This window comes from Muscardinus avellanarius, assembly GCF_963383645.1.
Source record: "Muscardinus avellanarius genome assembly, chromosome: 4".
Classification (NCBI taxonomy): domain Eukaryota; kingdom Metazoa; phylum Chordata; class Mammalia; order Rodentia; family Gliridae; genus Muscardinus; species Muscardinus avellanarius.
The window spans coordinates 40,195,529-40,219,921 of NC_137789.1; the positions used below are offsets into that span (position 1 = coordinate 40,195,529).

At 37.6% G+C, this 24,393-nt stretch overlaps 1 protein-coding gene across 3 annotated transcripts in view; it reads right to left on the reverse strand.

The window, feature by feature from the left end:
* The window catches only part of VPS13B (vacuolar protein sorting 13 homolog B), a gene marked incomplete at both ends in the record, with an annotated part of 689,491 nt that overhangs the window by 126,881 nt on the left and 538,217 nt on the right, over nt 1-24,393 (reverse strand). For all 3 annotated transcript variants that reach the window (XM_080693506.1, XM_080693505.1, XM_080693507.1), the window contains 3 exons: nt 20,320-20,504; nt 21,265-21,472; nt 23,588-23,790. In XM_080693506.1, the coding sequence (XP_080549632.1) occupies nt 20,320-20,504; nt 21,265-21,472; nt 23,588-23,790 (596 nt within the window). The remainder of the gene's footprint in view (nt 1-20,319; nt 20,505-21,264; nt 21,473-23,587; nt 23,791-24,393) is intronic.

Consider the following 24,393-nt stretch of genomic DNA (forward strand, 5'->3'; position numbering starts at 1 on the left):
TATGTGTATATATATATACATATATATGATGTTTTAGAAAAAGACTAATTTGTATTGGATAAAAAAAAGGAAAAAGGAGCCATATCATTTAGATAAAGAGGAACTGATTCTGATCAATATTTGAAATTGAAAACTTTTCTGGGGGTTGTGGGGATATGACATGACAAAGAGTAAAAATAGGCTGGGTGTGGTGATGCAGGCCTATAATCTAAGTACTTGGGATGCCGAGACAGGAGGATTTCAGGTTTGAGAACTGTCTCAGCAACTTTGTGAAAACAAATTTCAAAATAATAAAAAATGGAGGGTGTAGCTCAGAGGTAGAATGCCCCTGGGTTCAATCTCCAGGACAAAAGATAAACAAATAAACAAACAAATAAATAGGTAAGATTAATGAAAACATTGCTTAGATGCTTATAGTTAGGGAACGAATTAAAGTTGACTTTGCAATATTTGTCCAAGGCAGAATAATTTCCAACCAATAAATAAGATAAAACTGTGAATATATGTTTGCTTCAAGACCCCTGCAATAAAATAAAACTTGAGATCTGTGCTAAGAGAGCTGGTTGTGGCAGTAATGAGTTCTTTGAGAATGGATATACCATATATATGTATATGTATGTGTGTGTGTATATATATAGTAGTAAGACTCACAAAAGTAAAGAACAACCACATCATTTGTCTCTCTTCGCTAAAAGTGCCCCTTGATGGGTTGAAATCAGAGAACTACATTAACATATGCATACCCATGTTCATAACAGCACAGTTCGTAATAGCCAAAATATGGAACCAACCTAGATCTCCATCAACAGATGAATGGATTGCAAAATTATGGGAAATACATACAATGGAATTCTATTCAGCTATAAAGAAGAATAAAATAATAGCATTTGCAAGAAGATGGAAGGAGCTAGAGAACATTATGTTAAGTGAGATTAGTCAAGCACAGAAAGAGAAGGGACATATGTTTTCTCTAATATGCCCAAGCTAGGGAGTAGTGGTAATACCAGAGGGATTCCAGATGATGGAGGGGAAATCTCAGCAAAGCTTGAATGGAAGGATAGGAGAGGAAGAAAGCTGAGGTTGTTCAGTGGAGGAGCCACATATGAATATGTGTAATAGCATAAATACAACATGGTTAACCTGGACACTCTCTATTGGGAGGGGGCAAGGGAAATAGAAGGGGAAGGGCATGAAGCACAACCTAAATGTACACCACTTTCAATATGTTCCACTTATAAAAAATAAAAAATTAATAAAAATGCCCCTTGATGAGTATTTCCTTGAGAGAATTAAAACAGGCTGCTTTCTGTATTGTAAATTAGATTACATTAGATAAGGGACCATTCCAGCCCCATATATGCTACAACAGAATTATCAACAAGACTAATGCCTTCCACTAGTAGGCTAAAGTCAAAGTATGATTTAGCTGTTTTGCAGCATTCTGGGTATCTCAACTCAGTTATTCACACTATGTAGCTGATAAAGCAGCGAAAAGTCTGCAGTGCCTGTTTTTTTTCTTTTCAGTACTGGGGATGGAACCCAGGGGCATTTACCTACAAGCTACACCCCCAGCCCTATTTTTATTCTTTATTTTTGAAGCAAGTTTTCACTGAGTTGCAAAGGGCCACACTAAGTAGCTGAAGCTGTCTGCGAACCGTGATCTCAGCCTCCCAAATGCTGGGATTACAAGCGTGCGCCACCATGCCCAGCAGCAGTGTCTTGTTTATGCAAGCTTAACCTTTTAAAATATTATGAGAGAGCTGGGAATGGTGGCACATGCTTATAATCCCAGCTTTCGGGAGGCTGAGCCTGGTTGATCACTGTTTGTGGCCAGCCTCAGCTAATACTTAGTGAAGCCTTTTGCAACTTAGTGAGACCTTGTTTCAAAATAAAGAATAAAAATAGGGCTGGGGTGTAGCTCAGAGTTAGAATGCCCCTGGGTTCCATCCACAGTACTGCAAAAAAAAAAAAAAAAATTGTGATTGCAAGATAAGAGAACACTGACATACACTTTTGGGGTAGATTAATTTTATAAAATGCAAGGAGAACTCTTCATCAATCAAGAGTACAGGTAATAAGATAGAAATTAGAATATTATTTTGTAATTGTGACACAATTGTGCATTATGGAGTAGAATACTGAACTGGGTAGAAAAGGCGAATTTAAAAAAAATTGTGTTTGTGGGAGGGAGGCTGCTGTTGCTTTGTGGCCATATTTATGGATCAGCAAGATTTGAGAAACACTGACCATATGTGGTCATATGGTATATTTCAGAAAGGGCATATTTAAAACGATGCTATGAGTTGACCTAAAACTCAGTACGACAGAATTGTTCATCAATCTATAAGTTTATATCCACCCTTGTAGTTAAGAGTATAGATTCTGTAATAAGAATGCCTGAGATAGAGTGCTCGTTTGCTATTTAAATGGTATACTATTGGGAAAGCTCTTTAACCTCTCTGAGCCTTAGCTTCCTTATCTGTAAAAATATAGTGATAACAGTTTTTGTACAATAAGACTAAGTTTTTGTTGAGTGAGAATTAAGTAAGATAATTATGTAAAACTCTTAGCATAATGTCTAGAAATAAAAGAACAATACATCAGATATAAAAACAAGTTAAAATTACCTAGTTTGATCTTGAAACTATAGGGTCACAAGTTTTTTGTCCTGGTCAAGCTCTGTTGGCTGCTATGCGACAGCACATTAATATAACCCAAACACCTCAAGATTTTTTTTTTCAAACCAACATATTACCTTTAATTTCTCCTATCTCTAAGGAACAAATGTTATCATCACTCAACTCTCTAAGTCCTTCTATCAAGAACCCTTTCCTTGTCCTAGAACATTGTTTATAAGATCTTTTCTAATTCCCAGCTTCTTCAATGCCTTCCACAAATACTGAATAACTCCTATAATCCAGTCTTCAAGACAACAGAAAAACATTGGTTAAAAAGGGTCAGGGCCTTTTACTCTTGTGGAACTTAATCTATTCATTATGTCAAACAAGTGAACAGTACATAAACATAGAATGCAAGTGAGGAATGGGCTATTATGAGGGTTAAGTCCAGTAAACCAAGTTAGCAATAACCTCAAAGTTGTCAAATATCCAGCTTGCTTTTTTCTTCTCTCCCAGTCCACAGTGTATCCTGCTGTAGACACAATGGTCCTGAGTACCCTAAACTCCCTAAAAATTTCACTACACCTGGGCTTTCCTGACATTGTAGTCTCCCACACCTTTCTTTCTGGCCATTCTTTTATTGATTCCATAAAAGAATAATTCCATAACTTCCATAGCAAGTTATTATAAACTTAGTGGCTTAAAAAACTCACATTTATTCTCTCACAATTCTGGAGATCAGAAGTCTAAAATTAGTTTGTCAACAGGGCCATGATCCCTCCAAAGGCTCTAGGGAAGAATTCTTCCTTCCTTGCCTCTTCCTGCTGGTGTGTGTGTGTGTGTGTGTGTGTGTGTGTGTGTGTGTGTGTGTGTTGTTAGTGTTCTTTGGGATTGAACCGAGGGGCATTCTACCTCTGAGATATACCTCCAGCCCTGTATGTATGTATGTATGTATGTATGTATGTATGTATGTATTTTTGAAACAGGGTCTCCCTAGGCTGTGGAGAATCTTGCTAAAATGTGGAGGCTGGTCTTGAACCTTTGCTCCTCCTGTGTTAGCCTCCCAAGCACTGGGATTACAGGCTTGTACCACTAAGCCAGTCTTCTTTCTAGTTTCTTCTATCTCCCTGCAATCCTTGTTGATCCTTGGCTTGTAGCTGCATCATTCTAATTTCTGATTTCATCTGCAAATGTTATTTTTTTCTCCTGTGTGTCTGTGTCTGTGTCTCTGTCTCAACTTTCCCTATCATATGAGGATAACAGTTACTGGATTATACCATACTCTAATCCAGTGTGACTACATCATAATTACATCTGAAGAACTGCATGTTCAAATGGTCATACTGTAGGGTTTCTGGTAGAAATGAATTTGGGGAGACCACTATTCTACCCACTATAATTCCTAATGTGTCTACTATTTACCTGCTGGATGGACTGGCTTTCTCACATTTGCATCATCAGTTCTCTGATCTTTGAACCCTTCACATTCTCCTGTTTGACTTCCTTTTTACTCCCATGGCTTTAATTTTTACTTCTCTGAGTATGACTCCTCTGTTTCTTAAATAACTCAGCCTCTAAATTGTCAGCCCACATTTTCAAATGTGTAGTAGGATTTTACTGTTATTATTTCTCTAAAATCTTAAATTATAAGTGCTCAATGCAGAGCTTTTTATCTCTTCTACATTTCTGAACACTCCATTTGTCCTGACATTTCCAGTCCCCACTAATAGTGTTCTATGCATTTAGTCACCTACAATAGACACAAAGAGTCATCTTTAATTTTTCTATCCCACTACTGGCTAGGTCCAGGCATTAAAAATCTGTTTATTCTGCCTCTAGATATCTCTCTTACATTCATTTCCTCTTCTCATTCCAACTGTCATTATTTCTGAGTAACTGCAATGTGTTCTGAACAGGTCTCTTTGCATCTGATAGTATCCTCTACGTTTTTTCCTGTATAATTGGCCATGGTTGTTACTCTATTCATAACCAATTTTAATCACTACACTCAAGTTCATATTCACTATTTTAATTTTCTTCTCTGTACTTAGATTAGGATATTTATTATATTCTGGTGGGTAATCATTGAAAATGTATTTGTTTCATGAAACTTAGATTCTTAAGTTATTTGAGATAATATATTAAAGGCACCTTATAAATGTTACTAATCCACATCACCTTTTGGGTCTCTTCTCAACTTTTCAAGACAGAATAGAGTCTAAGAGAACAGGAATTAAAAACTTGCAAATACCCAAATGTTATTCAACTTATTCATTGGTAAGGGTAAGTGAGATATCCATACAATGAAGTTATGACTTGATACCAAAAAGAAATGAAATAAAAGAATACTTATTATATGACTCCATTTATGTGAGATGTCCAGAATAAGCAGATCTGCAGAAACAATGCATGGTTGCTTAGGGCTGGAGGATAGGAGAGATTAGAGAGTGTTATATAAAGAATATTAGTTTATATTTTGAGGTTATTGAAAATGTTCTAAAACTGATTCTGGCACATAGTAGATATGGTTACTAAGCAATTCTATTAATATACTAAAAACGTGAATTTTGAATGGGTGAACTGTATGTATCTGAGTTGTATCTCCAAAAAAACTACCTTTAAAAGATGCTAATAGCATAAGAGAACCAAGATCCTTAACTTTGATATACCACATGAAGATGTGATGACCTTGTAATCAATTTTATTTTTTTAAAAAAGAGTTGCCTAAAAAATTGGAAGGCATGTGTATTTGAAAATATATGACAACAATTAATTTTCAAACCAATGTCTTTATACAAAGAATAGGTAAAGGGAATAAAGAATTTGTGGTTAATGATTAAAACTCAATTGGGACTTCCGGGAAGATGGCGACCAAGAAAAGCGGGGCTTAAGAGCCCCGCTAACAACCAATCTCCATTACAACAAAATCAGCGCCTTTCAGAGCCAGAAAACACCATCACCAGAGAAACAAAAAAATCACCAGGCTCCAGAGAGAAAGCAGACTGAGAACAGAGCTCAGAGCCACAGAGGTGATACACTGGCCTCACACCCGAGGACACGGCAGCAGCGCCATACTGCCGGCGGCAGCGGCGAATTCACCGGACGGCTACAGCAAGCCAAGGTGAGCCACTGCAGAACAGCCAGGCGGGATCTTTCGGCGCACGGAGCATCTAAAGCTCCCAGTGGCTGAGCTCAGCACACGCTGCAGGGATTCAGAGTGGAACTCAAAACCAGAGAAGAAAAAATACGCCAGCCTCACGGCCGAGGGCATAGCAGCGGCGCCATATTGCCACCAGCGGCAGCAGCAGTGAATTCACCGAATCCAGTAGAGCTACATCTGCGTACTCAAGAACAGTGAGTCAAATTGCGGGCCACAGAAGAGAAATCCCAGTACTGTACTCCCTGGGACTTGACCCAGTGGGAGAGGGGCGGTGGCAGAGATATCACACCATAGGAGAATGCCCAACCTGGCACCCCCCATAGTCTAAAGCAGCCTCTATCGACTCCCTGGGTCGGAGACTCTGTGATACAACCCAGTAAAGGAGTAGTGGGGTCAGAGATACTACAGACTTGAGATCCAGAGCACCTTAAGTGAAGTCATAGTGACCCAAGGGAAGAACCCAGAGAAGGCACAAACTTCCAAAATCATGGGAAAGAGGAATAACACTGGAGCAATGAATGCCCACAACCCCACAACATCAGAACCCGATAAAACAGAAAATCAGAGATTTCTAGAAGATCAAATCAGGAAAATAACTGTAGAAATAATAGAGGTGCTTCGAAAAGAATTCAGAGAGAAAGCCAAAAAGAGATAAAGGATGCAATTAATGAAGTAAAGGCCTCAATTCAAACCATGAACAACCGATTAGACCACATGGAGAACAGAATCTCGCTCTTAGAAGATGAGCAATCCAAAAATGAACGCATAGTTTCTAAATTAGAAAAAAAAAATCTGACAGCAGGAATCTGACACTGAAGAAATATGGGCCCATTTTAAGAGAGCTAACCTAAGAATAATTGGAATAGAGGAGGGAAAAGAAAGTGAAACCAAAGGGATCAACAATCTCTTCAAGGAAGTAATAGCAGAAAATTTTCCAAACATAGAGCAAGAGGTCGATACACAGGTCCAGGAAACTTATAGAACTCCCTTTAGACAGGATCAGAGAAGAGGATCCCCATGCCACATAATTGTCAAAATGACCAATGTGGAAGCCAAGCAGAGAATCTTAAAGGCAACAAAAACAAAGGACCAAGTGACATTCAGAGGCAAACCAATTAGAATCACCCCAGACTTCCCAAACCAAGTCAGGAGAGCCAGAAGGGCTTGGAGTAACATATTCCAAACTCTGAAAGAAAACAACTTCCAGCCAAAAATTTCCTACCCAGCAAAACTTTCTATCAAATTAGATGGAAAAATAAGAAGCTTCCATGACAAACAGAAACTGAAGGAATTTATGTCTTCAAAACCAGCACTAGAGAAAATACTCAAAGAGATTAACTACAAAGAAGAAATAGGTAACACACACCAGAACCAGAGAAACAAGATTTTCCATCCAACAGAAATCTAAGATTGGTTATCTGTGGAGATTCATTATTTATGTTAGTCTTTTACCTATCTCTAAATTGTATTGTTTGCCTTTATTGTTGTTAATTTTTAGGATGTCTAGTTGGAACATTAATATACCTTCAGATATAGCATTTGGAAATATTTTATCCCATTCTATTAGTAACTTTTATCTTTGTTTACATTGTCTTTGGATATACAATATTTTTTTATTTTTTAGGGAGTTTGTATACTCTTCTGTTGCCTGTGCCATTGAAATCATATCCAAGAAATCACTGCCAATTTCAATGTTGTGAGGTTTTATGACCCAGATTTTCTTCTAAAAGTTTATAGTCTTAAGATTTATATTTAGGTCTTTTATCTATTTTGAGTTAATATTTGTATATGGGATTAGGTAAAGGTCCAATTTTATTCTTTTCCATATAAGTATTATTTTTCAACAATATTTAGTTAAAATATTATTTCCACCACCAAATGTTCGTAGAAACCTTGTCAAACATAACTTGACAATATAGGGAAGAATTTAGCTCTAGGCTTTTAATTAACTCCAATGGTTTATTTATCTGCCTTTAGAACAGTACTACACTGTTTCAATTATTATAGCTTTATATGGTTTGAAATCAGAAAATATATATCTTCTAGCTTTGTTCTTTTTCAAGATCGTTTTGGGTATCTAGAGTCCATATTCCATATTAGGATAGATTTTTTTTTTCTGAAAAATAAATATATAAATATATGATAGTTTCGCCTAAAAAAAATAGAAAAAAATATTCTCTGGTAAGAAAGAAAGCAAAAAGAAATATTGAAATGTTATCTTTAAGTTATCAAAAGCTTGGTATTAGACAAATGAAACTGTTATGTGAGATTATCATTTTTAATTTTAGATAAATTGCTATAATACTAGATGTCAACCACTAAGCCAAGCACGGGATGGAGGGATGGGGAGAGAATGGGGTGGGGATCAGGTGGGGGCTGACTGGGTGATGTGTGCATGTATGTCTACAAAAGTTTGTATCCCACTATGATGTATGAATACAGTGCACCAAAAAAAGTAAAAAACAAACAAACAAACAACAACAACAACAAAAAAAAAAACTCAATTGGACTCCAACATTCAAAATCTAGGGCAAAACAGATAAATTGGCACCTAGGAGAAGGTAGCAATTGCTAACATTTACAGAGCATCTACAATGAACTTGTCACTGTTCTAGATGCAGCAATCCTTCCTCTCAACAGCTCAAAGAAGTATGAGCTATCATCATTAATTTACAGAAGAGAAAGCCAAAAAATAGAGAAGTTACATAGCTTCCTCAAGATTGGCAGTTGACCTTGGCTTTGAAGCCAGAGACTTCAGCTCCAGAGTCTATGCTTTTAAGAAATTAGCTCTAAGATTAGCATAGTGGAGCACACCTGTAATCCTAGTATTTGAGAGGCTGAGACAGGAGGATCACAGGTTCAAGGCTAGTCTTAGTAGTTTAGCAAGACTTTGTTTCCAAATAAAATATAAAATAGGGGTATGGGTATAAGTCAGTGGAAGAATGTTCCTGAGTTCAATCCCTAGTACTCATTTAAAAAGTAGGCTCTATACAACAAGAGCTGTGTGCATATATGTTTGTGTTACTTTGAACCTCCCTATGATGTATAATTGCAACATACTAATAAAAGCATACAAAAAGAAGTGGGCTATCTTGCTATTTCATATTTCCCTCTTCTTCTATTTGTTGCTGTCTCAAAGTAGATTCCAAAAAATAATCTACACTTAATGAACAATAGTTTTTATTGTGAATCTTGTATAGAGGGGGAAATACTTCTATTTGGCAGAGGCTAGTTGATAAAAAGATGATTATAGGACATCATTCATATATTTATTATTGTTTCATTTTATCTTTTTTTACATCCCAAACATTTTTTATATTGAGCAGTAAACATCAAACACATTCAGATTATTAAGCATAGTTCTTTGTTTCCAGAAAGAAATCAACTCCCTTTAAATGCAAGAGTATTTAATAGGAAAAGAGAAATAGGCTAATAAAATTTCTACCACCAAATAAAGTGACAGGACAAAAATGACTTCAGTATTCTTCCAGTTTGCAAATGTTTTCCATTTACTTTAAAAGCACATCTTACTGACAGATTCCTTCCCCACCTCTTACATTTTGAAGGGCAAGGAATGCTAGCATTTCAAACTATTTATTTTTTTTATTAAAAAATCTCATTTGTGTCTTCAGTTTTTCCCTACAAATTCTGCCTCAGCAGACTACTCATTAAGGAACTATAAAGTGTATTTCATTACTACACCAGAGACTACATGATGCATCTCATGATCATGCAAAAGGAGACGCAAGCCAAAGGGCTGGAGAGCACAAGAGAGACACATGTCCTCAGGGATTGAGGCTGTGCACCCCACAGGGACTGCTACTGGCTCCCAATAGTGCTCTTTCCTTCCTCCTCAGCAAATGGGCCTTCATTTATCTTTTCTTTTCTTTTTTTTTTTTTTGTGGTACTATGGGTGAAACCCAGGGGCTTTTCTATCTCCAGGCTATACTCCCAGACCTATTTTTGGAAACAGGGTCTAAATTGCTGAGAGCCTCGCCAAGTAGCTGAGGCTGGCTTTGAACCTGTGCAATCCTACTGTCTCAGCCTCCCAAGCACGGGGATTACTAGTGTGCGCCACCATGCCTGGCTCCCATTTATCTTTTTTTTTTTTTTTTTTTGGTGGTACTGGGGTTCCTGGAAGCCCTTCTACCTCCGGGCTACACTCCCAGACCTATTTTATATTTTTGAAACAGGGTCTCTTACGCCAGCGCGGCTGGCTTCGAACCTGCGCGATCCTCCTGTCTCCGCCTCCCAAGCGCGGGGATTACAAGCGTGCGCCACCACGCCCGGCCCATTTATCTTTAAACCAGTTGATAAATGTGACATGATTCTGGACTCTGGGATATTTGCAACCTAGTAGTACTGGGTGTGGATTCTTCCAAGAAATAGTCTGAAAGGGAAGAGAGAGGCTGTTTCTGGTCTTTTCCTTTTCCTAAGGCTGGAGTAGGGCCAGCTGCTTGATACCTGTGCAGCTATCTTGGACCATGAAGGAAAATCAAATGCTGGAGACAGTAGAGCAGCATGAAGTCATGGGGACTTTGTAGAGACACACAGTCCTAGGTCACCTACCTTCAGCATCTTACATGGGAGAGAAAATGCACTTCTGTTTTGTTTACTGGCATTTTATATTTTCTGCATCTCGTTCTGAACTGTATTTTGTGTTACTGGAATTCTTCAGCAAAGATTCATACATAACTTACCACAAGCTTCCTGAAAGTGTATGTTCAATCTTATATGCTCTTATCCACTTTTCTGAGAGAAGAGGTTTATGGCAACTCATTTAACTTTTCACATCCTCAGCTTCCTCATCCTTAAAGAGAGGGCAACAGCATACCTTTGCAGGGCTGCAAACCTCTCCAGCTTAGAACTGGTGTAAAGTGCTTCACAAAGTGATAGTGCTTAGGTGTTCCTTATTTCCAAACCTGAGTAAATGTTCTTACCATTTACTTTGTTGAGCTTAAATTCTGCAGTCAGTTTTGACTTCCCTTACTTGCTCCTTAAATGACATTAATGGGAAGAGTACACATTCTTTCTCAACATTTCTTGCATTCGTTTCTTTTTTCTCCATCCCCTGACTTCCTTCAGAGTTTAAGCTTTTGTCATCTCTGAGACCCCTACCAGGTCTTCTAATTCCTGGTTTCTCCTTTTTCCATTCTTCCTCGACCACACCTCTAGAGTAATTTACTCCAAGTTCTGACTGTCAATGGTTTTCCAGGGTCTACCAAATGAAAATAAACTTGAGCTAGGCATTGTTGTGCACATCCATGATCCTGGTACTTGGGAAGCTGAAACAGGAGGATTACAGTTGGGTCATGACCTGCCTCAGCAACTTAGAGAGATTCTCAGCAACCTAGTGAGACCCTGTTTCAAAAGAAAAAGTAAAAGAGGCTTGGGTTGTAGCTCAGAGGCAGAATGCCCCTGGGTTAAATCCCTATACTAGCCGGGCGTGGTGGCACATGCTTGTAATCTCAGCACTTGGGAGGCTGAGACAGGATTGCACAGGTTTAAAATCAGCCTCAGCTACTTAGTGAGGCTCTCAGCAATCTAGTGAGATCCTGTTTCCAAATAAATTATAAAATAGTAGCCCAGATGTAGAATGCCTCTGGGTTCCATCCCCAGTACTGAAAAAAAAATAATAAATCCCCATACTTAAACACACACACACACAAAAAAAAAAAAAAAAAAAAAAGAAGAAAGAAAAAAGAAACTCCAATACTCTGAATGTTACAGAAACACTTAGGGATTCATATGCACCTATGTTTCAGTTTAAGTTTTACCCCTTACTTGCTTCATGATGTGGGAGGAAGTTACTTAACTTCTCAGAACCTGATTTAAATGAAAGTGGAGAAAACAGTACGGACTCCACAGGGTTATAGCAAAGATAGAAGAGACATTTCCAATGGGAAATGACAAGTTTGGTGCCTCATACACATTAGGTGTTCAATAAATACATTACCTTCTCCTTCCTTTCTATGGAATTAACACAGACCAACAAGCCAGGTCTATACCTATTGCTTTCCTACTAAGCCCACACGTCTACCCTTCAGATATGTCATATGTGGAAGGAAATAAACTTCCTCAAACTGGATTATAGGCCATTTTCTAGAAATATTAGGTTCTGCCTTATCTATTCAGTACTGAAATTTTGCTCATAGTGGTTAAAATTTTCCCCTACTTTATCTCTTGAAATCCTATTCACCTTTCAAGGATGCCTCCAATGGCCATCTCTGCTGTGAAGCCTTGTCCTGGTATCTCTAATCAGCTGTAAGCTCTCTTTGGCCAAATTCCACCTTGCCTTGTTTTGTGAGGTTGTTCCCCCTCAAAGACACAGGCACCTGGAGAACAGAGCTGGAGCCATCCCTGCCTTTAGAACTCTCACGGCCCAGGACTTGTCATCTGTATTTACTGAGTTAGCTTCAAAATTCTGATGCAGGGCTCTTTTAAATGTATTCTTAGATACTTCTTCATTTACAATGCTATGAATACAAAATGATTAAAAGTGTATTCAGGGAATACTCTATTTTTGATTTCCTTTCTTTGTCCAAAAAAGAAAGCAATGGCTTCTGCATGTAAAACACTTAGTAGTTGATCCAGCACCATTACCCACCATTCAGAAACATTTATTATTGTGTCCACTGGGTACACAGGATCTTTTCCTTTATTTCCTAAGGTCTGGCTCAGTCTCTTACTTCCCCTATGTCCCCCAGACTTTTTTCTTTCCAGCATTTCAACAATGAATTTCATATCTGGATTGAGTACCTCTCCTAAAGATGATGGATAGAAGCAAAGCCTTCTGGGACACATTAGGACAGCTGCCAGTGGGCAGGAGGTGCTTAAAAAAGGGAAAGCTCAGGATTCTCGGAACATATGTGTAGCTCTAAGTGAACCACCTAACACAGTGGAAAAGAAACACTGAAGAATACTTTCATCTATTCATTTTAAGCTCTGTGGAAGAGGCAAATCATATTAGACTGCAAATAACTCTCAGAAGAATTCTCTTTCCGTCATGTCAGATGGGCTAGCAGCCTAATCTTTGCCTATCAGGCCAATGTCTTTAAAATTAAAGGAAGCTTGTAAAGTCAAGTTTAAAGTTCCAGAAGTCCAATTTCTAATTTATTGCATAATATCAAGTACAACTATCTGACCTGGAACATTTTTTTACATAAATATGAAAAAGAAAAAAGTTCATACAACTTTAAGAGTTAATGAAGCTTTTGTCTGTGGACAAATGACAGATAAAATGTTATCAGAAATTAAAGACAGTGAAGTCATTGCTAAGCTACAGACATTAAAACAGTACATTGCAAACTCAATTCTTAAAAATAGAAATTATACATAAAATTCATACCTTATCAGAACTGGGAGCATATTGATAGGCTATATAAAGTTGTCAATGTACTATGTAGTAACTTCATTAAAAACAAAGCACTGGCCAAAGATGGGATTGATTTTAAGTGTTTGGGGACAAGAAATTATTCCATGTGTGTCTTATGTGCCTCGTATAGCATCTAACCTTGCCTAACCTACATTTTGGAAGGATGCTAGGGGAGGACAGTAAGAGAATCTGCTTTACTCACATGCAGATAGCCTTTGATGTGCACTACGAAATAGCTTCACAAGATATCTGCAAGTAGAAAAGCTGGACAAAACATAGCAAAGAGAAGTGTGTGTGTGTGTGTGTGTGTGTGTGTGTGTGTGTGCATGTGTGTGTATGTGCTCACAAGCACACATGTGCGTGAAGCACTCTTTCTAGAATCCCTCTGTCTGTGATGATCCTTCCTCCAAAATCATAGACCTTATGTGAAAAGCTTCCCTCTGAGAAGAGCAGAATACTTACTTTAGACCTTCAGAGTCAGTCAGACTCAAAAGCAATGGCTGACCGTGTGTGGTCAGTGCTGGGCACGAGTTTAGCTCATCTGGCTGAGGTGGGATGAGCAAGAAGACAGCTATGACATAGAACAGGTCCTCTGAGGGAGTTTCTACAGAGCTAACAATGACCACTACTTCATAGCCATGTTTCCAAAAAGCCATTGCACCCAATGGCCACACTTGACTGATCTAAGAGTACTGAGCACCAAATTGGGTTCATTAGGAATGTGCATCTGCAAGAAAGGTGAGACTTCTCAATGTGACTTTGGGAGCTCTGGGAACTGTGGGGAAACTAACAGGTGAAAGCCAGTCAATTGAAAAGAAAGCAGATATGGAGGAAAAAAAAACAAAGACAAGTGGTAGTGAATGAATACTCTCTTGAGTTCCTATCATCCATTCCTGGTCCTTTCTTTCCAGAGGCCCTGCTGCCTCTTGCCCCTGGCCTCAAGGATTCTCCACTGTACCTTCATATTAACTCTTCCTGGTTTTTGCTCAAGTTAGGTTCGGTGGGGTTTCTGGTTATATGCAGCCTAGAGAACGGTAACTGACATACTATGGCACAAGCCATGGGCCCCAGAGCTGAGAGAGAGGCAGTGTCTTTGAGAGCAGTCACTCTGTCAGAGAACACATTCCATTCATTAATCATACACAGTCCACATTCCTCAGAATTATTATGACATTAAGAAACTCTAAGTGTAAAATATATCCTTCTTCAAAAACGGATTTCTTGGTCTAACACAGTAGGATCCAGGTTCTTTGGTAACTGAGTGGATGATGATGGCATTGGCAATGGCAATAAAGCTCATGATAAAATCATAAAAACTACCACTGGCTGTCAATAATTTATAAAGCCTTTAAGTTAGGTGTTATTCTAGATGCTTTAATGCATTGTCCTTATTCCTTATAATTCTTAAAGGTAGTAAAGTAGAAGTTTGTTTGGAAAGGTTTGTGGCATACTTAATAGAGATGTCATTTGGGAAAGGCCAACCTACTGGGAAGGCAGGTTGCCACAGACAGAATTTAACATGATAGATTCACCATGATTAAGACCTAGCTGTTGGTCATACAGTCTCAGAAAATGTCAGTGGTGCCCTAGCACCGACTATACTTAGGAATGCTGACTCATGTTACCAAAGTTCACTAGAGACTAATATATAAACCAGATGCCAAGTTATTAATTTACCATGAGATGTGTAACTGCCAAGCAGCCTACATACTGTTGCTGGCTCAACCAGTGTATGATGTTCTCTCTGTAGAGAGACTACACTGGGAGCCAAACTATTAGAAAGCTGTTTAGGAGGTTACATGTTTTGAATGTTAGACACAGAGATTTGACAGCTGCTACATTAATCTCCATAAAAAGGATTTAGCTGCCAGGTGAACAAGACACTTGGGCACCATTTCTTTGGATGCTGCCAGGAGGGCCTCTACCAGTCAATTTGTCCATGACCCTCCCTGGCCATCAGAGTGGGCCAGTCCTTCCTCTGAAGGAAGCATTCTTTCTTTGGATCTCCTAATACCCAACCTATCTCGCAGGTCTGGAAGTCCTTTTATTGACTTAAGGTTGCTTTGGACATCTTTGGGACAACCATTTCATGATTTGATAGTTTAAAATAAAACGTTAATTTTATTTTCTTTCTTTTCACCTGCTCCAATGTGCTGGCTCATTTATTGCTACCCTTGAATATGATCTGCAATATTAACAATACACTTTTTTACACAGAGGAGAAAGAACACATAGAGACAGAAAGAACACAATTTTCAGAGTCAGCAAGACTAGGGATGAAATTCAGGCTACTCACAAATTTATGATTCAAGGCAGTTAGTTAACCTCTCTTAGCCTCAGTTTCCTCATTGTAAAATGGAGATGATCCTTGTCTCATAGAATAAAATGTTTTTGGCTAATTATTCTTCAATGTTGTTTCACTTTGGTTTTTATAATCATGCTAGTATTACTTTAAAAATAATTTTTTTTCTGATTTGGATAAACAAAAATAGGCACAAGTGCACAGATTTCTTTGGCTTACTATTCTACTACACGAGAAATAATCAGCAGATGTGCTTGGTTTTTGTCTTTTTCTCTTATGAAGATATCTTCTAAGAACTCTAGCCATGATTCTTTCATATAAGAATTCTGCACTAATATTGAAAGTTTTTTTTCCAGTATTGGGAATCGAACCCAATCACATTCTATCTCCAAGCTACACCCCAGCCCTATTTTTTATCCTTTATTTTGAAACAGGTTCTCACTAAGTTACAGAGGACCTAAGTAGCAGAGGCTTGCCTTGAATCTGCAATCCTCTTGTCTCAGGCTCCCAAGTACTGGGATGACAAGCATGCACCACCATGCCTGGCTCTGAAAGTTTTATATAGAAGAAATCATGCAGTTTGGGGAAATCTGATGGCTGAAGGACACAGATCATGAATGAGCAGTGGTGGCAGTGGCTATGCAGGGCTCTTAAGGTCATGTTGCAGGTGATAGAGGTACTGAAGGTTTCTTTAGGGAATTATATAATCTATCAGTTCCTATTAGACCTTTACAGGATAGACTGGAAGGAAGAGAGACAGAAGGCTGGAATTCCAGTTAGGAGTCTCTTTTAATGGTCTGGCATTTGGGTATAAATCTGAGCAGAGGGAAAGAAACCTTTATTAAGAGCTCACCAGGTATAAGGCATTTATTTATGTATATTAGCTGTAATATCCCTTTGATATAATTTCCCAAACCAATTATGAAAGGTAGATCAAAGGTCATTCATTTTATTAGCTCTCTACCATTCAGAATCACCTGTCCAGCACTATCACAGTGTTCTAACAAACAAACAAACAAACAAACAAACAAACAAACAAACAGGACTGGGTGTGTGGCTCAGAGGTAGAATGTCCCTTGGTTCCATTCCCAGTACCAGAAACAAAAAAAGAAAAAGAAACAAAAAACCTGTTCAGGTGAATCAAACCTGTGACTTCTGCTGCATATGTTCTGTTTTCAACAGATACTCCACTGAAACAAAACAGACTGCATAGCTCTAAGACAGCAATATAGGGTTATTTCTACTGATGAGACTCATCCTAAGCCCAGCAATGAATTTTGTTCCTAGTTAGGAGAACAAGAGGACTATACCAGCAGCTCAGGGGCTGAGGTCAGCTTCTTCTGCTGCCTGTCTGGCTCTGTTCCTTCATTCAAGTTGTCCATTCTGGATCAAGCTCTGGTTCAATTTCTAGTACCTGTAACACTGTCTTGATGCCTCGGCCAGTCTCCTTGTCTTTGAAGCTGCCCCATCTTGTTTCCTTATTTCTTCAGTGAACTATGAAACATGGCCTGCCTGCCTGATATCAATTCTTTGTCCATTCAGAAGTGCCAGGCTTCCTTCATGCAGTGCTTGTACTTACATGCCAAGGCCACTACCTGGGCCCCTGAGACTGTCCAAGATCTGGACCACTCTAGCTGGTCTACAGCAACATCCATCAGAGCTCTCCCTGTTCTGTCTACACTTCTGCTTGATAAAAAGAGTTTTGACAACACTGGGCGTAGTGGCACGTGCTTGTAATCCTCGCACTTGGGAGGTGGAGACAGGAGGATTACGCAGGCTCGAAGCCAGTCTTCCTGGCTTAAGAGACTCTGTTTCCAAATAAAAATATAAAAGTAGGTCTAGGAGTGTAAAGAAGGGTTTCCAGGAACCCCAGTACCACACACACAAAAAAAGAGTTTTGACAATAATCATCATAATAGTGGTAACACTCATACTTACATAACACTTGTTATGTATCAGATAGTGTTCTATGTGCTTTACATGTATTAAGTCTTATAGTATTATTACTGTCCCTGTTTTATTGTTTAAAACAGCAAAACAGCCAGGCGTGGTGGCGCACGCTTGTAATCCCAGCACTTGGGAGGCGGAGACAGGAGGATCGTGCAGGTTCGAAGCCAGCCGCGCTGGCTTAAGAGACCCTGTTTCCACATAAAAAATATAATAAAAAAATAGGTCTGGGAGTGTAGCCCGGAGGTAGAAGGGCTTCCAGGAACCCCAGTACCACCCCCCCAAAAAAAAACCCCAGCAAAACAAAACTCAAGGTTGAAAGGTTAAGTTGCTTGCCTAATGTGACATTGTTTGCAAGTAGCAGAGGCAGAATGTGAACCTTCTTAACCTTCATTCTCTTATCCTCCAGGATCTCCTGTCTTTCTATCTACTGGTACTGAGAAGAAAGAGAACATGCCACTAGTGAATGTACTCACTACTTTAGATGTTCCATTTAATACAAATGATGTTATAACACTAACATTATTATTGATACTAGTTATAGCTAGTATCAATGAAGGCATTAACATTTAGTCATGAACCTGAACCCAAAAATCATTTGGAAAGAAGCTCTTACATGATGCTGAAACTGACACTTAAGTATTCAAATTCTGATTGGAAATCTACAGATTTTCTGTATTTAGACAAGTATAATAAGACAATAGAATTCATAGATACTGCTATTGCTATTTTTTTAGCAAAATAAGCAAAGAATACTGGCAGAGAATATAATCATAAGTATGACTTTAATAAGAGAAATAAATCTGAGGACTTAAGAATCAAAGAAGAGACTACTGACATCTTAGTAGTCTGGATTGTCTTCCACATTTTAGTGTACTTGACAACATGATGACATGTTTCATTGTTGTTAGTTTAGAAGATGAGCATATGTGTATATTACAACCAAGAATTGAAATAATTATATAAGAACACAGTAATACCTATATAATATAGGTGTCTTGGATTTATCTGATTGTACTATTACTCTGATTTGTACAATACAGAGTAATGACTTAAAAAATTGGTGAGCATTTCTATGTATCAGGAATTGGAGATATGTGATTAAGAAACACAAGCAGCATTTTTTCTAATAGTAGAAAGAGAATGAACATTAAGTAAGCAAATTTGGAACAGTAAAAAGAGCTACAAAGAAAGTAAAGTAAGAGAATGTAGTACAGAATTATGCAGTGATAAGTAGGTTCAACAGGAAATGACATGTGACCCAATATCTGAGTTGAAAGGTCAGGGGTAGTAGTGATGCTTAAAGGTGAGGTAAGAGCAGGAGAAATAACTCAGGTGGTATGCTGAAGGAGAAAAAGGAGGCCAGTGTGGCTGAGCACAGTGAGGAGGACACTGGTAAGAGTTCCAGTGAAAGAGGGGGTCAGAGAAAAACACTGGAATTCTATCTGAGGATTAAAGGAAGCTACCACACAGAGACTGATGTGATATGACCTACACTATAAAGATCTTAAGCTGCTACTTGGAAAATGCATTACAAGTGGTCAGAAATAGAGAAGCACAGAGACTTATCAAGGAGCTCCTGGAATAGGGAGATGATGGTAGCTTAGGTCAAAGTAGTCCCAGCAGAAACAGAGATAAGAAGGTGGAATCCTGTAAAGATAGAACTGACAGGACTTGTTGATAAGCTGGATGTGCAGTTAGGAAAGAGAGCAATCAGGAAATGACTCATAGGTTTTGAGTTGAGGGTTGTAAGATCCAGTAACAGGTGAAAGACTAAGGGAGAAATAACTGTAGGAGAAATTCAGATAAGTAGAATATCAATAAATTTAATAGTAATAATAACAATATCCACAATGATATTTACATTAAAATCAGTGAACTAACAAGCAGCAAGCATTCATAATATCATAGGTAATATGATCACTGTTTAGACAAATTTCCTTGTTAGGAAAATCAGCCTACCTTGAGTCCCAACAGCATTTTTAGCACTGAAAATGAAAACTATAGCCATCGAATTTTGGTCTTACATGGGCATATTTTACCTAACAAGAGCAGTCCTAAAAACTCTGAGGAGTGCAAACACATAGTATGCCCTTGATAAATTTCTGGCAAATTTAATGATATCTGCTTTTTCCATTAAAGTTAAAGACTATTAGATAGGTGTGGGGTGCATGCCTGTAATTCTAGTACTTAGGAGGCTAAGAGGATCTCAGGTTCAAGGATAGCCTCAGGAATGGAGTTATACTCTCAGAAACCTAGCAAGACCCTGTTTCAAAACAAACAAAACAAGACAACAACAACAAAAAAGGTGTGGAGTATATCTCAGAGGCAAAATGCCCTTGAATTCAATTCCTATTAACACACACACACACACACACACACACACACACACACACACACACAAAGAAAAAAGTTAGAGGCTATGTAATTTTACAAATATCAGAGGAAGACTAAGATTGGGAATTCCTGAAATTACTATGTATCAGGAATATGAATTACATCATTCTCTTACAGTAAATTTTCTATTGAGCCAGGTGAGGCAGTGCATGCTTGTAATCTCAGCAGTTGGGATTGTAAGTTAGAGGACAGCCTCAGCAAGTAGTGAGGCTATCATCAACCTAGCAAAGCCCTCTTTCCAAATTAAAAAAAATAGGGTTGGAGGTGTAGCTCAGAGGTAGAATGCCCCTGGGCTCAATCCCCAGGGCTGCAAAAATAAAATAAAATAAAATAAAATAAAATAAAATAAAATAAAATAAAATAAAATAAACTTTCTGTTGTACATATATGTGTATATACATGTATATGTATTTCTCTTTGATACAACTGACAAAAGAAATATGCTCCAAGCATTTTTCATAATGAATAATTAACACTTTCCCACAATGTTTTTGTTTTAAAACAAATAGTCATTACATACCTGGAGCACATCACCCAGGTCTGCTGTGCTGATATCCGGATCCTCTGTAGTATTAAAAGGCACAGGAGTTATTCTTACAAGGGTGAGCACTCTAGGTTCTGGATACCTCCATAACATCATCCCTGGGCTATCTTCTGTTTCATTATAGAACAAGACTTCATAGACACCGGGCTGTTTCAAAGGTTCTGCCAAATGAAAATATAATTAATTATATGCTTTTAAAAGGGACATGCTGAAAACTAGGCATGGTGACATTAGGCATGGTGACATTAGGCATGGTGACATACACCTGTTATCCCAGCACTGGGAAGCTAGGACAGGAGGATTGCATGTTCAAGATCAGCCTCAGCAACTTAGCAAGGCTCTTTGCAACTTAGTGAATCCCTGCTTCAAAATAAAAAAATAGAATAGGGCTGAGGATGTAGTTCAGAAGTAGAATGCCCCTAGGTTCAATTCCCAGTACCACCAAAGAGGAATAAAAGGGGGACATGCTGGTTTCTTTGAGTGGGAAAATATAATGAGACTAAAAAAGAATATAAAGAGACTAGTTGATCATTTTTATATGGCTGGAAACAGAAAGAAGTCAAGAATTCCCTTAAGAGACGGGCGTGGTGGCGCATGCTTGCAATCCCCACATGTGGAAGGCTGAAACAGGAGGATCTCACAGGTTTGAAGCCAACCTCAGCTACTTAGTGAGGCTCTCAGCAACTTAGTGAGAGCCTGTTTCCAAATAAAGTATAAAATAGGTCTGGAGTATAGTCCAGAGGTAGAAAGCCCCTGGGTTTCATCCCTAGTACCACACACACAAAGAATTTCCTTAAGAATGACTGAAATGAGTAATATACTAATGTGGTACTACAAGTATAAATAACTTTTCAATTGATCTTGTTGTGTTTATACACACATGCGCACCTACACAATCATACTGAAGCTGTTGTTACTTACCAGCATCTTGTATATACTGAAAGAGACCAGTCCGTAGGTCATCTGAACTTTGCTCACTTTTAAAGGCCTGATTCTTCTCCACAGGAGTTGGTATTTGAGGCTCTGGTTCAGAAACTTGCACTTCAAAATTTTTCTCCTCATTAAGATATCCACTGAGTAATTCATGTAGGAGAATTAAACAATTCAAATGCTCTTGACCCCAGAAGACCTTTAAAGTAACATAAAAATCTTATAACCTTGAAATACAAACATTTCTTGAGGGTAATTAGGTACAACCATATTTGAATTAATGTAAGATTATAATTATGTTCAATTTAATTACTGATAATAAACTAACTTCTAAGAAGTAATTACTTATAGGATGGTATTCTATTATGTAAATATATATAAAACAAAAGAATCAATTATATCACACATTGTGTGAATAACAAATTTTAAATGTTAGATTAATTCATTGCTGTCAAGTAATGTGAATGAATTCACTTAGCTAAGAAAGCAGAGAACACATTATAATCAAAAAAAGGCAATGAATATCTTCCAGGCCAATATCTTATGTTAATAAGATAAAAATTATATTCTTGTGGAACAGCTTCCAAAATTTTTTTATGAGATTAAATATATATAGTCCTGATTTCTTTGTACTTTCACACTTTAGAGAAGAAGAGAGAGGAGACCTGCTCAATGGGCTTGAACTCCAGAAGCCCCCAGCTTCTGTGTTTAGTGAGTATGTGCCAACAAAATCAAGTGGCAGCTCTCCCTGAGAACCAACTGCTCAGGAGCTACTGGGGAGCTTCAGAGCAAAAGGGTCTAAAGGTTCCCTCTAGTAGAGAAGATTAAGTTTCCTTTTCTGCTTTTTAATAATATGAGTCTATAATATATTGGTCATAGTAATTAATGTCAAAAGATGAAAAATGTCAGCAATGTCAATTTCTCTGAATACACTGGGTAAAGGCAATACAAGTATTAATTTTAAAAGAACCATTAACCCAGAAAAGCAGAAGAACATACAGAGGTAGACAAAAGCAGCCCTGTACCTATGAATAAGGTCTGAATATCAGGCTTAGGCTCTGTTGTTCCCAATCAAGGAATCTCAGAAATGAAAATCATGAGACAAAATGTGAAGTCTACTTTTACTCTCATCAATATTTTTCTCCTTGAGTATAACTTTTATTTCTATTCTTTTACTGGTGAATTATATTTTTACATATATTCTCATCATAACATTACTTTTACTGGATGCTGAGACACAGAGACAGGTGAAAAGTCAAGAAGAATGCCATGCTCCAGGGTTTAAATTGTTAAAAGAGAATCACTGACTGGAATGTAAAAATGGTACATTTTGTTTTTGCCCTTATTGCTGTTTTTAATGTGCAGTTATTTTCCTGCCTTGGGAAAAAGGCAATACAGTTAATATTCTCTATAAAGAAACACAGAACCACATGCTTACTGCAAAAGATGTAAAGATTTCTGATGGATACTGAAATTTTTCAAAGCAACACAAAGCACTAAGTCATGGGTATTTCCCCAAATCTTGTTCTGTGTTGTTAGATGAAAGCAAGAAATCCATGCTTAATATGCCTCCCTTACTGACAAATTAGTCATTTCAACTTTTCATTATTCTGAGGTTTGCAAATTTTTTAAATTCTTGACAAGTGTGGGTGATATCACATAAAGTTCAGACTAAAATCCAACCAAATACTATCAAGGAATAAGGTAGATATTCTTACACATTTCATACTTGGCTATAATGTAAATACATAAGATGTTTCAATGTGACTTTTATCAAGTATTACTAATCAGACATCAAAATATCTAGGAAATTTGCTATTAGAAAATGATTCTTATATATTATCACTGACATTGTGCTTGAGATGTTTGACTTCTTTGTAATTAGAAAAGTGTACACACTAAAATAAATTGACTCAGAAATTCTATTCCTAGTTAGATACCCAAGGGAAATCAAAATATATGCCCACACAAAAAGTTGTATGCAAATTTTCACAACAGCATTATTCACAGCAGCCCAAGGCTCAAATGTTCCTCAAACGATGAAGGAATGGTAAAAATAAAAATGTTCTAAAATTGACCACTGTAATAATCACACAGCTCTGTGACTACACTAAAAACGATTGAATTGTACTCTTTAAATGGGTGAATAATATGGTATATGAATTATACCTTAATAAAGCTATTAAAATTTTAATAAGATAGTAATCTAACAATGTCCTTTCTTACCAAAGGTTTAAATACAGTGAAACAATGCAAAAAATAAAGAAAGGCTACTGTAAAACTTATGGGAGAAAGAGGGTCAATCTGCACAGACCTGCAATAGACCACCTCTGACATCCATGGATGTTTTGGGTATGGATTGTTCTGGGCCTGGATTGCCACTGTGTTTACACCACCTAGCTTCCAGATTGGCAGTAGCACAAAATGGTCCTATCAGAATCCGACTTCTTTCTTTGAGACTTGTTTTAAGGAGAAAATCATTTATGCCGAGTAGAAATGATGATCCAAGAATAATGCCTTAAAAAAAGGAGAAGAAATGGAGAAGAATATAATTTTTCTTGACAAAAAAAATTAGGAAAGGGCTATCTGCATTCTTAAAGAATGTTAATATACCCTTTGTCAGAGTCTTTTTTTCAGCTGGCTGTCTACCAGTTTCATGCCATTCTTATAGAATTCTAGTTATGGAGCAGGTACACCTCATTCACATTCCTAACAAAGCAATATTTGCCAAAACATTATGACTTTTTCCACGTGTATTTTAAGTTTTATGAGTAGAGACATTTTCATTAAATTGTGCAAGTTTTTCAAACAACTACATTAAGAATAATAACAGCTGCTTCATTTGTCTATAGTTAACATGATGGGGAAGGGCAATTTTCTGTGATTTCTTACAGCAACAGAGTACATTAAATTATTTTGCTAGACACTCAAGTTTTTGACTGGCCCATGTGAAAATTCAAAACAATCAAAATATATAACATGTGTTTTCCAAAAACTTAGTTTAATCCAAACTTCACACATCATAACCACTTCAAGTTTACAAAGTCTTAAAAACAGATAGTGGCAGGTTAGATTTATGAGAAAAACTAAATGCTGTAGTTCAAAGTAAATACACCCAGA